This window comes from Schistocerca cancellata, chromosome 4, assembly GCF_023864275.1.
Source record: "Schistocerca cancellata isolate TAMUIC-IGC-003103 chromosome 4, iqSchCanc2.1, whole genome shotgun sequence".
NCBI lineage: Eukaryota > Metazoa > Arthropoda > Insecta > Orthoptera > Acrididae > Schistocerca > Schistocerca cancellata.
The window spans coordinates 823,289,150-823,300,877 of NC_064629.1; the positions used below are offsets into that span (position 1 = coordinate 823,289,150).

General features: G+C 42.0%; 1 protein-coding gene across 1 annotated transcript; it reads left to right on the top strand.

Annotated features, from left to right (window-relative positions):
* Positions 1-9,739: 9,739 nt before the first annotated feature.
* LOC126184454 (uncharacterized) lies at positions 9,740-10,282 on the top strand (the record flags this gene model as incomplete). Its single annotated transcript, XM_049926843.1, has 2 exons — positions 9,740-9,955; positions 10,193-10,282. Coding segments are annotated over exons 1-2 (306 nt in total), but the record flags the coding sequence as incomplete, so codon positions are not given.
* Between the last annotated feature and the right edge of the window lie 1,446 nt (positions 10,283-11,728).

Sequence of the window (11,728 nt, forward strand, 5' to 3'; positions counted from 1 at the left end):
TGACACTGACTCTTCGTCATCCGTTATGCTCAAGATCGTAACGTTAAGCGAATTGCGAGAAAAGTTGAGGTGTTTCATTTACAGCGTTCCACGGTAAGAGCGTATCTAAATCCCCTAGTTGAGGTGTTTCATTTACAGCGTTCCACGGTAAGAGCGTATCTAAATCCCCTAGTATTCGGTAAAAAAACTTTTCTAGGTATTTGCTTCCTTTTGATTGGTGAGCTTCAGAATGGCACGGCGCAGTAGTAAAGCAATGGAACCATATTCTCGAGTATTACAGCTCACACCTCCTTCGGGTCATCCAAATATAGGATTCCCATGGTTATAAAATGTTCAAATGTTTAACAAATGTGTGTGAAATCTTATGGGACTTAACTGCTAAGGTAATCAGTCCCTAAGCTTACACACAACTTAACCTAAATTATCCTAAGGACAAACACACACACACACCCATGCCCGAGGGAGGACTCGAACCTCCGCCGGGACCAGCCGCACAGTCCATGACTGCAGCGCCTTAGACCGATTGGCTAATCCCGTGCGGCCATGGTTATCCTAAATTAGTAAAAGGTATAGCTTATTTCCTTCCCCTTCTTCCTCATGCAAATTTACTGAGGTTTTTTGGTAACTGATAAATATTGTGAAATTAATCGTCAGTTGAGATCAATTTGTTGTTACCTAACCAACAGAGAGTGAGTACAGAGCCTAAAATCTGTATATGGCTCATCTGTAAATTAGGGGTTCGACTGGGCATTATTGCTCTAATACCTTATAGAAGAATCGATTACTCATATGACATACCTAGCGGATAATCAGTGAATATTTTATAAAACCAGATAAATGAACGAATAGATTATTAAATAAAGGAGACGAGAAAGGAATGATCCCACACGATAATGATGTAGCCCATTCACAGGATTAAACTTTACCATCTATTTATTCAGATCTGACACAAATTACTTCTAATGGTGGCCTTATAAGGCTAACATTTAAACACACATTTCAATAAGAAATCAATTAACTGACCTAACAGAGCAAGCAGAGCGTTCGCGGGCAACAACGAATGGAAGCCAAAGGCATTGTGCACTTCACCCAACTCACTCAAAATCCAATAAAATTCCTAATGTTCAGTAAGTTCACTCAAGGCTATATACAAGAATCAATTCACCGTAGCAAAGCATTGATAGCTATACTAGCACTCGTTGTCAAAATATTTTCTTAATCTTGATTAAATGAACATCTCCAAACTGTCATTCAAACAAATATTGCTCACAGGCCTAACAAATCTTACCAGCCCTAGCCAACTAGACACGAACGTTACAAGGCCATCAACAATGTTCTGCTTACCTACTTAAAGCTTCTGTCACGCGACCTGTCACTACAGTCAAGTAAGCTACCCTTCTAATAAGAGCAAATTTTACAATCTTCACGTACGTATTTTTGGACAAATATTACTTTATTGCACGTTAAACGTTACAGAATATTCATCAATGATTTATATTTTACGCATCGCACAACGGAACGACAAGAGCTATTAAATCTCATAACTTCATTCAGATTGCCAGTGCTACTCAAATATCTGTCTTACAAACACAAACTTATTACAAACATAAGAAAATTTGGAATTATGTGATAAATCATTTATACTGATGCTCTATGGAGAACGCTTCACTTGACACTAAGTAAATAAATATTAAGTAGATTACATATAACAATTAGCTTGACTCCTCGATATTAAGATAAAGATGGACATTTTAAAGCTGACTTCAAGACATATCCATTGGTGTATCGTATACATAAGGAGCATCTCTGTCGGTTTTACTACCGTGGTGATAGCCAGGTTTACATAATGTGTTAATAACTTCGTTAATATTTGGTTTATAGTTATGGAGCATAATAATTGTACTAAATTCGTATTTTTCTTGAGGTTTCATTGCTGTCATCAGGTTTCCTGTAGCACGTCTGGAAGTGATTTTCTTGCTTTTAGTGAACATTCGAAACTTTCAATTTTGGTACAGTCAGACTTTGGTCACATTGCTTGGCGTTCATAAGCATGCAGGGGTACAGTTTCCGTAACCGTCACGTGAATTCCACTTTTCATTCACTCAGTGGCCCACTGGACAACTGCTTTCACCTCTCTTGTGACTCGCAGCTGCGACTTGGAGCACTTACCAATGCTCGCTCGCCAACCTGTTTTAGCCACATCATGGCGGCTTACCAGCTACATGATGCTCAATAAAGCCCACCGGATTCGAATACCTTGTACAACAGACGCACCACTCGTAACATTACACTTTCCTTCCCCAGTCTAAAATGTTTCTCCATCTCTAATGACCCTGTCACTGATGGAACATTAAACCCTAAATTTCTATTTCGTTCATTGGCCAGGGTGTGTTTTGAGTACTGCCAATCAAAATTTTTGTTAATAACTTTCATTGCTTTTAAACAATGGCCTCTTTTCTCATGCCAAAGAAATCACGCGCATGACATAAAGTACTCCCTCTGAAAGTGTTCCAGAGTAGTGCTTAATTAGACGAATTCTCCCAGAACCTGCAAGGCGTGTGGTCGGTAGGATCACAATTTTTTTCATTCCTATACAGCGAAATGGCTCAATTGCTGTACTCTATCATTGACCAGCAGAACAACACCAAGCATGAAACATTGTGGAGATATAAATCTGATTGCCCTGGTTTATCTGAAGGTTGGCTGACCGTTTGTGGCATACCAAATATTCTTCGAGCGCTGTCGTAGTTGGTGTTTACCTCAAACATCAACGAAATGTTGAGCTTTCAGCTTCCACCATCACTTCACAGAAAAAATACTGCATTTGTAACGATAGACATAAATCACTACGCTATTCTCGATGGCCCCAAGACTGATGACCATGCCAGTTTAAAAACTGAAAAACACGCCTTCTTTACTTATGATAGCAATGCAAAAAATTTCTAGATAGCCCGTCAACAACGCGGTAAGTCTATGTAAATTGAAGGGAATCACTGCTGTCAGATGCAGCGGCACATTACGCGGAATCATCGGCGACGAGCGAAAATGTGTACCAGACTGGGATTCGAACCCAGGACCTCCAAGTTGCTACCCAAGTGCACACTGTGTTATCGCAACTGCGTGAGCTATCTCTGCACGCCTCATGGCCGATCCACATTCCCACCCAGCGGCACCTGTCCGCAGTCCCTGTCCATTGATTCACTGTTCGCTACTGTGAGATTCCCGCAGGAGGTCGGACGTATTTTTGCATACGCACTGAAGAAGGTGGATCCATTGTCCAGCTAGGCGTATCAATTCTACGAGTGTGTGGTGCCTGTTCTTTCGGATATGTCCGAAAGAACAGACACCACCCATTCATATAGTCGTAAATCTAATTTGTGATTACACATAAAGCAACAGACAGCCTCCATTCCTTCCGAACTAACTACGAACGTGTAGACCAGATGGGGCTTACATTAAAAGAAATGGAATCGTAAACAATAGAGAGACTTACAACGAATAAATTAATGAGAGACGGAACTGACTACGCATGACACACAAAACAAGTCAGGACACTGCTGCAGAAGCAACGACAAAACCATGCCAAATTTAACAGAACGCAAAAACCTCAAAGTGGCGAAGTATTACTGAAGCTCGAAATATAGCGCAAATCTCAATGAGAGATGTTTTTAATAGTATACGCAGTGAAACTCAGTCTCGAAATCTGGCAGGAAGTCCACAGAGATTCTGGCCCTATGTAAAGTACTCTACCGTCAAGACACAACCAATGCGAAAAGGTTTTCAAATACCGCTACCAGTCAAAAAATTTCTTGACTACTAAATTATTTTTTAGCGACATGTTTCGAGGCTATACCTCGCCATTAGGCTATTGTTGTTGTTGTGGTCCTCAGTCCTGAGACTGGTTTGATGCAGCTCTCCATGCTACTCTATCCTGTGCAGGCTTCTTCATCTCCCAGTACCTACTCCAACCTACATCCTTCTGAATCTGCTTAGTGTATTCATCTCTTGGTCTCCCCCTACGATTTTTACCCTCCACGCTGCTCTCCAATACTAAATTGGTGATCCCTTGATGTCTCAGAACATGTCCTACCAACCGATCCCTTCTTCTGGTCAAGTTGTGCCACAAACTTCTCTTCTCCCCAATCCTATTCAATACTTCCTCATTAGTTATGTGATCTACCCATCTAATCTTCAGCATTCTTCTGTAGCACCACATTTCGAAAGCTTCTATTCTCTTCTTGTCCAAACTATTTACCGTCCATGTTTCACTTCCATACATGGCATTACAAAAACATTTAACGTAAGTGTATATAGATATACTACTGGCCATTAAAATTGCTACACCACGAAGATGACGTGCTACAGACGCGAAATTTAACTGACAGGAAGAAGATGCTGTGATATGCAAATGATTAGCTTTTCAGAGCATTCACACAAGGTTGGCGCCGGTGGTGACACCTATAACGTGCTGACATGAGGAAAAGTTTCCAACCGATTTCTCATACACAAACAGCAGTAGACCGGCGTTGGCTGGTGACAGGTTGTTGTGATGCATCGTGCAACGAGGAGAAATGCGTACCATCACGTTTCCTACTTTGATAAAGGTCGGATTGTAGCCCATCGCGATTGCGGTTTATCGTATCGCGACATTGCTGCTCGCGTTGGTCGAGATCCAATGATTGTTAGCAGAATACGGAATCGGTGGGTTCAGGAGGGTAACACGGAACGCCGTGCTGGATCCCAACGGCCTCGTATCACTAGCAGTCGAGATGACAGGCATCTTATTCGCATGGCTGTAACGGATCGTGCAGCCACTTCTCGATCTCTGAGTCAACAGATGTGGACGTTTGCAAGACAGCAATCCATCTGCACTAACAGTTCGACGACGTTTGCAGCAGCATGGACTATCAGCTCGGAAACCATGTCTGCGGTTACCCTTGACGCTGCATCACAGACAGGAGCGTCTGCGATGGTGTACTCAACGACGAACCTGGGCGCACGAATGGCAAAACGTCATCTTTTCGGATGAATCCAGGTTCTGTTTACAGCATCATGATGGTCGCGTCCGTGTTTGGCGACATCGCGGTGAATGCACATTGGAAGCGTGTATTCGTCATCGCCATACTGGCGTATCACCCGGCGTGATGGTATAGGGTGCCATTGGTTACACGTCTCGGTCACCTCTTGTTCGCATTGACGGCACTTTGAACAGTGGACGTTGCATTTCAGATGTGTTACGACCCGTGGCTCTACCCCTCATTCGATCCCTGCGAAAACCCGCATTTCAGCAGGATAATGCACGACCGCATGTTGCAGGTCCTGTACGGGCCTTTCTGGATACAGAAAATGTTCGACTTCTGCCCTGGCCTGCACGTTCTCCAGATCTCTCACCAATATGTAAACGTCTGGTCAATGGTGGCGAGCAACTGGCTCGTCACAATACGCCAGTCACTACTCTTGATGAACTGTGGTATCGTGTTGAAGCTGCATGGACAGCTGTACCTGTACACGCCATCCAATCTCTGTTTGACTCAATGCCCAAGCGTATCAAGGCCGTTATTACGGCCAGAGGTGGTTGTACTGGGTACTGATTTCTCAGGATCTGTGCACCCAAATTGCGTGAAAATGTAATCACATGACAGGTCTAGTATATATATTTGTCCAATCAATACCCGTTTGTCATCTGCATTTCTTCTTGGTGTAGCTATTTTAATGGCCAGTAATGCAGTTGTTCATCTCTGTGCACTGATTTCCTGCTTTCCGACTATTTGAACAGATGTTCGTGTTTACGTTTCATTGAGTCGTCATGCTCGCCTTGTTACTTGGCCCTGTGCTTTTGTGAATAGTGTATTGCCCTGCCTGCTCTGTACGATTTGGAGGTAACTTGTAATCTGCTCGTTAGTGTTCTCTCAAAAAAAAAAAAAAAAGTCATGGTAATTGCTGTTACGGCTATGTAGTGTGCACAATTGCCACGCGTAGCTATATCAAGGGCCTGCGTCCTATCTAGTTTTCTTTAAAGAAAACAGGGCGTTTGTTTCAAAATTCTTATGCAAGATAACCGATGCTCTTTGTTCTTATGTTTGTTTTCACGATGTTTTAGAAGTTGGTGGGCTTACTGGTATTACTATTATCCAGCCCTTTTAATCATGTTGTGAGCTCCGGCTAATTGTAAAACCCTAACGAGTTGTTTATTATATTCCTTCCTCGAAGAAATTACAGCTCCCTTTCTGTATTCTCTACTAGCGAAGCTTATATCCTAGGGCATATCAACATATTGGAAACAATCTATAAGTGCAATCATGGTTAAACAGTAACTTTACTTGCAGTATAATCCAGTAAGAAATTTATCTTTCTTATTTGTTAACAGCACTTACTAAGTTGCCAGGAGAGTGTTCCGTGTCGGTGGCTTCTTACCACGTGGGCCTGGCTTACTTCAGCAGTGTGCATTGCTCTCGAGCATTTCCGAGCACGGCTTGTTATTTGTTTGGAGTGGTGCGTCCTGGCTGTCTAAGCTCAATTTGAGTATCTAATGGTACCTGACTTGCACTGTAAACAAAATTTTGCTGTCGGCCAAGAGATTTTTGATTAACTTACTTCGCTCAGAAAAATTTTCTCTTTAATGTTTTATACATGTTCTGTTCTTGTTCTAAGTTTTCTTGTAAATTTTTGTGTAAACCTTAGGGTAATCGCTATGCTATCGTTGTTAATATGTATCTTTTGCGGATCTGTCTAATGTCTTGGGCTTCATTTCATACGAAGAAATTTATTATTTTAATTGGCTGGTTTGTTTAAAACTTTAACTTAAAAATTTTAAAAAGGCCGATGTTGTTAAGGTCTTATTTCTTGAGTTTGTTTGAGGTTATTAGTACTGTAATTTAACGGCTGTCTTAATCACGAATTAGAAATCCCATAACAAAAAATAAACTTAAATTTCTACCTGATTCTCAAAGGTCACCTGTCGTAAAAAGAAAATATTTAAAAATAAATATTGTTGTTGCTGTTCAATGATAAATTATGTTACTTAAACTGGCCTAGCCCTTACATGTCATTTCCCTGATCCTGGTAATTCCCGATTTCAAATATAAATGCGACATAAAGTTATAAAGGAGGCAGGCGACCATTCCTATAATAACCAATAGTTCTGCCTTCAAGCTGACTGGGTCGCAATGGTACAAGGTAAAGGGCGGGCAAGGAATGGCTTTATTACTCATATGACTCTACTGATAGGTAGATATGACGTTACAAGTTGTCTGTGAATATTTGAAGGGCTTATTTCAATAGTGGTACAAGTCCATTTTTGTTCATATTGAGATACGGAGTCCTAAAGTTAAATGAGCGCTGAAAAATCTGCAGCTGAGATAATAGAAATATTCAAGCATATGGCTTCTTGCTAGAGATGAACCTTTCTTTCTGTTTGTTTGGATCATTAATGTAAGAACCATTATAGGCAGAAAAGTGGAGGTAAAGGACTTGTACCACTATTGAAATAAGCCGTTCATTTGTTTCACATACGACTTGAAACCTCATATCTACGTGCAGCAATCGCTCCTGGATATCTGATGAAGGATAAATTCCGTCATATTAGCAGTAAAGTCGTTCCTTTTCTTATGTTTCATTTTTATCATTGCGACCAAGTCATCCTGAGTCCAGAACTACTGATTAAAATAAAAGAAATCAGAGCTCGCACGGAACGATTTAAGGGCTCGTTTTTCCGGCGTGCTGTTGGAGAGTGGATCAGTAGCGAAACAGTGTGAACGTGAACTTCTGCCAAGCACTTTTACTGTGAATGGCAAAAAAATGTTCAAATGTGTGTGAAATCTTATTGGACTTAACTGCTAACGTCATCAGTCCCTTAGTTTACACACTACTTAACCTACATTATCCTAAGAACAAACACACACACACATGCCCGAGGGAGGACTCAAGCCTCCTCCGGGATCAGTGTGAGTTACAGAGCAGTCGTGTAAATGTATACAGGGTGGAGAAAAAGTGTGTCACGAAATTTTAACACTGGATAGCTGATGCTAGTAGGAACCAAAATTACTAATGTTGTGTAGGTCGACAACGCACCATTTTTAAACTACGGAAAGTTGGCGCCACACGCCCCGATTGGCCGTGGGATTGCCCTGTTGCCTGTTGACGGACAGCGCTATGGTTGTCGGTCCACACATACAAATGTCCCTCGCCCCGTCACTGCCCAAACGTGATACGCACACGTCTCGAATAGGTCTTGCTGTTCGTCTCCACGTCAGAGGCATTCACATGTAAGCTTCGCTTCGGAGCTCACACGCGTCACCTGCGATTTTGTCATAAAGTAACCATGCCGGTGCAGTATTCGTCTGAAGAACAACGAGGTATGGTTTTTCTTTAGGGACTAGCCGACGGGAATGCGCATGAAGCTCGACGGCTGTATGAGGAACGGTACCCAGCAAGACGCCACCTACTCCTGTGAAAGTTTACAGCAATTCACCGGCGACTTGGCGAAACAGGCTCGTTGGCGTGATATCACGGTGATGCTGGAAGTCCTCGAACATGACGGGATGCTGCATTTGAAGAGACTGTTCTCGAGCGCTTCGAGGAAGCACCTACGGAAAGTACTCGAGCGGCTGGATACAACATTGGGGGCCACTCATCGGTTAGTCTGGGAGGTTTTGAGGGATGACGGCCAGCATCCATTTTGTTCCCACACTGCCAAAGATCTCAATTAGAGATGGGTCGAGCTCGTTCATTCCCGTCAACTACTTCATTCATTTCACTCTTTGCCGTGAAGCGTTCAAATGAAGTAGTTCATTCATGAAGTACGGAAGGCTGGCGATGTTGCCCAGTTCGCCGCTCAGCCGCGGCTACGCTCGCTTCGCCTCGCTCGTACAATAAAGCTTCGTAATACTTCATAATTTTACCAACAGATGGCCGAACTATGCAGTAACGTGCACGCAACGTTTTACGCTCTTATAGTGTCTGAGAGTTAAATAGAGCATGGTCGAAGGGGACAAAGGAAAGATAAACAGAGAAACCTGTCACATATAAAGAAGGTATTACATTTAATCTTGCTCGACATTTTCTCATGAAGCGCCCAAAAAAGTCTATATGTCAAGTGAAACCTTATTTGTTGTATTCATGGACTGGAAACTAGGGCTACCAACGAAATGCAGTCTAATTTTGTTCCTTTTAAAATGTAATCCAAAATAGAATGAGTATGTTTGCCACTGTTACAAAGTCTATATACCCACGTTAAGTAATTATTCAGAAGTTTTCCTGTAGATTTTATTTTTGTTCAGAATAATAACCCTCCAAATTCAAAACGTAAACTGTCACCTGTAGTCATTGGTTAGTCATTGGTACAATTTCAGGTGAAATCCCTCTTTCTTTTCTTTGGAAAGCAGTTTTTGTGTCATTATACAATGGCTAGCAACTCGCGATCGCGTAAAAGTAGTGAAATTTGGGGTTTCTTCGCCGATTTAGGTGATGGGAAAGCAAAGTGCAATTATTGTTCTAAGTGTATTTCATATAAAGGAAGAAATACATTTAATCTAGGGCGTCATGTTAGAGTGCTGCATCCAACAGTGTCATTGTCAGTCAGGCGCTTGGCACCCCCTGCTCCTGCATCTTCCGACATTTCTTGGACAAAAAACCCGGACAATCCGGAACCAACATCAGCAAATGCCAGAAGCGAACAGCAGTTGGTGCCAGAAAATAACAGTATCACTTCAGTATCAGAAAGCAGACATCAGTATTACCTATGTATTTTCCGAAACCTCTTTCTAAGAAAAGAAATCAGGAGATAGATTTCACACTTCTGCAGACTGTTGTAAAGGATTATTTGCCCTTCAACATAGTGGAAAGCAAACATTTCCAAAGTTTTGTAGGCAAACTGAAGGGTGCTTACAGAATGCCATCTCGGAAGACCATTTCCAATACACTGCTACAACAACAGTACGCCATGATGAAAGAAATTGTGAGAGTCAAAATTAATTCTGCGGAAGCGGTTGTGCTGACAATGGATGGGTGGACCTCAACTACAAATGATAGTTATTTGTCGGTGACAGCACACTACGTTAAAGACCTGGAGCTGGCGTCTTCCCTCCTAGAGTGCTTTAAATACGACGAAAGGCACACGTCAGAAAAACTCTCGGAAGAACTGCTACGTGTCACAAGGGAATGGGGCATTCAAGAAAAAGTCGTGTGTGTTGTCAGCGACAATGCTGCTAATATTGTGGCAGCCATAAGACTCACAGCCTGGAAACACATCACCTGCTTTGCGCACACACTCAATTTAATTGTTCAGAATGGGCTTCCGCACATTCAACCCATTCTGAATAAAGTAAAAAAAAAAATTGTTGAATTTTTGAAAAGAAGTTTGCAGGCCTGCACGAAACTGAAAAAGATGCAGGGACAGTTAAAAGAGCCAGTTCTGACACTAAAACAGGACACTGTTACAAGATGGAATTCAACCTATTATATGCTGAGAAGAATAATCGAGGTTAAGAACTCCCTAATGACAGTTATCACTCTGAATTATCCGGATCTTCCAAATCTGACTGCAGAGGACACTGCAAGTGTAACACAAGCCTGTAACCTGTTGAAAGTTTTCAAAGACTGCACTGAGGAAATGTCAAGTGAAAATGTTGTCACTGCTTCTAAAGTTATACTCCTTAGTCATTCGTTGAAAAAATGGTGTTGCAGGTTTGTTAATAACACTGAAATTCATGTAGACGTGCTACAGATGGCCGAAAAGTTAGCTGAAGACCTAAAACGACGATTTAGAAATATAGACGAAAATTCCATTTTCGCGGAAGCAACTGCATTGTATCCCCGGTTGAAATTAAATGGTTTTTATGATAAAAATTCTGCTGAGAAGGTGAAATTAAACCTGATCAGGCACTGTGAGAAATTTGTGACGAACACATCCACTGCTACTGCAACAATCTCAGTTCCAACCACTGAATCTACTTCCAGTTTCTGGCTCGAATTTGATGAAGTGTTTTCCAGGCTGCAGAGTAATCCACACCCGAGAGCTGCTGCAATAGTGGAAGTGGACAAATACTTACAAGAGCCCCTGCTACAGAGACAAGCCAATCCACTTCAGTGGTGGTCTGAACGGCTGTCAGTATACCCCTCGCTCTTTGAACCTGCAAAAATACGACTGTGTATTGTCGCAACCTCCACGCTGTGTGAAAGAGTGTTCTCGTAGGCAGGACACCTTATAACTGACACAAGAAATCGCCTGACAGGAAAAAAAGTGGAACAAATCACGTTTTTAAACGGAAATCTCTGAAGATTCACCAAATCCGTTGATGTTTAATCATAAATATATATGTGTATTTTTTTTTTAATTTAATTAGGACAATCCTCAAATTGACATTTAGTGTATTTATTTCAATAATGTGTACGAGATAAACATTCCTACATGAACGATTATCTTTCAAGCGTGGATTCCACGCATGCTTCAGTTCCAGACTCACAAGGTAAGCATTTTATTTTCATGTTGGCTGTGGTTGCTCACACAGCCAGCCTATTCGTTTGTATTTTAATATTCATTTGTCTGCAAGCGCTGCCAATGGTAGCTTTCCCGTAGACGCGAAGTATAACTGCACAAATAGTCGCTGGTAATGTTGTCAGCACTGCAGGAAGCAGCTGACGCTACCTTCCCCTCGCCCCTCAACGCCGCTACCCCTCCTAACCCTATTGTTCCCCACAAACACCGCGCGATTCGTCGACAGGCAGTAGA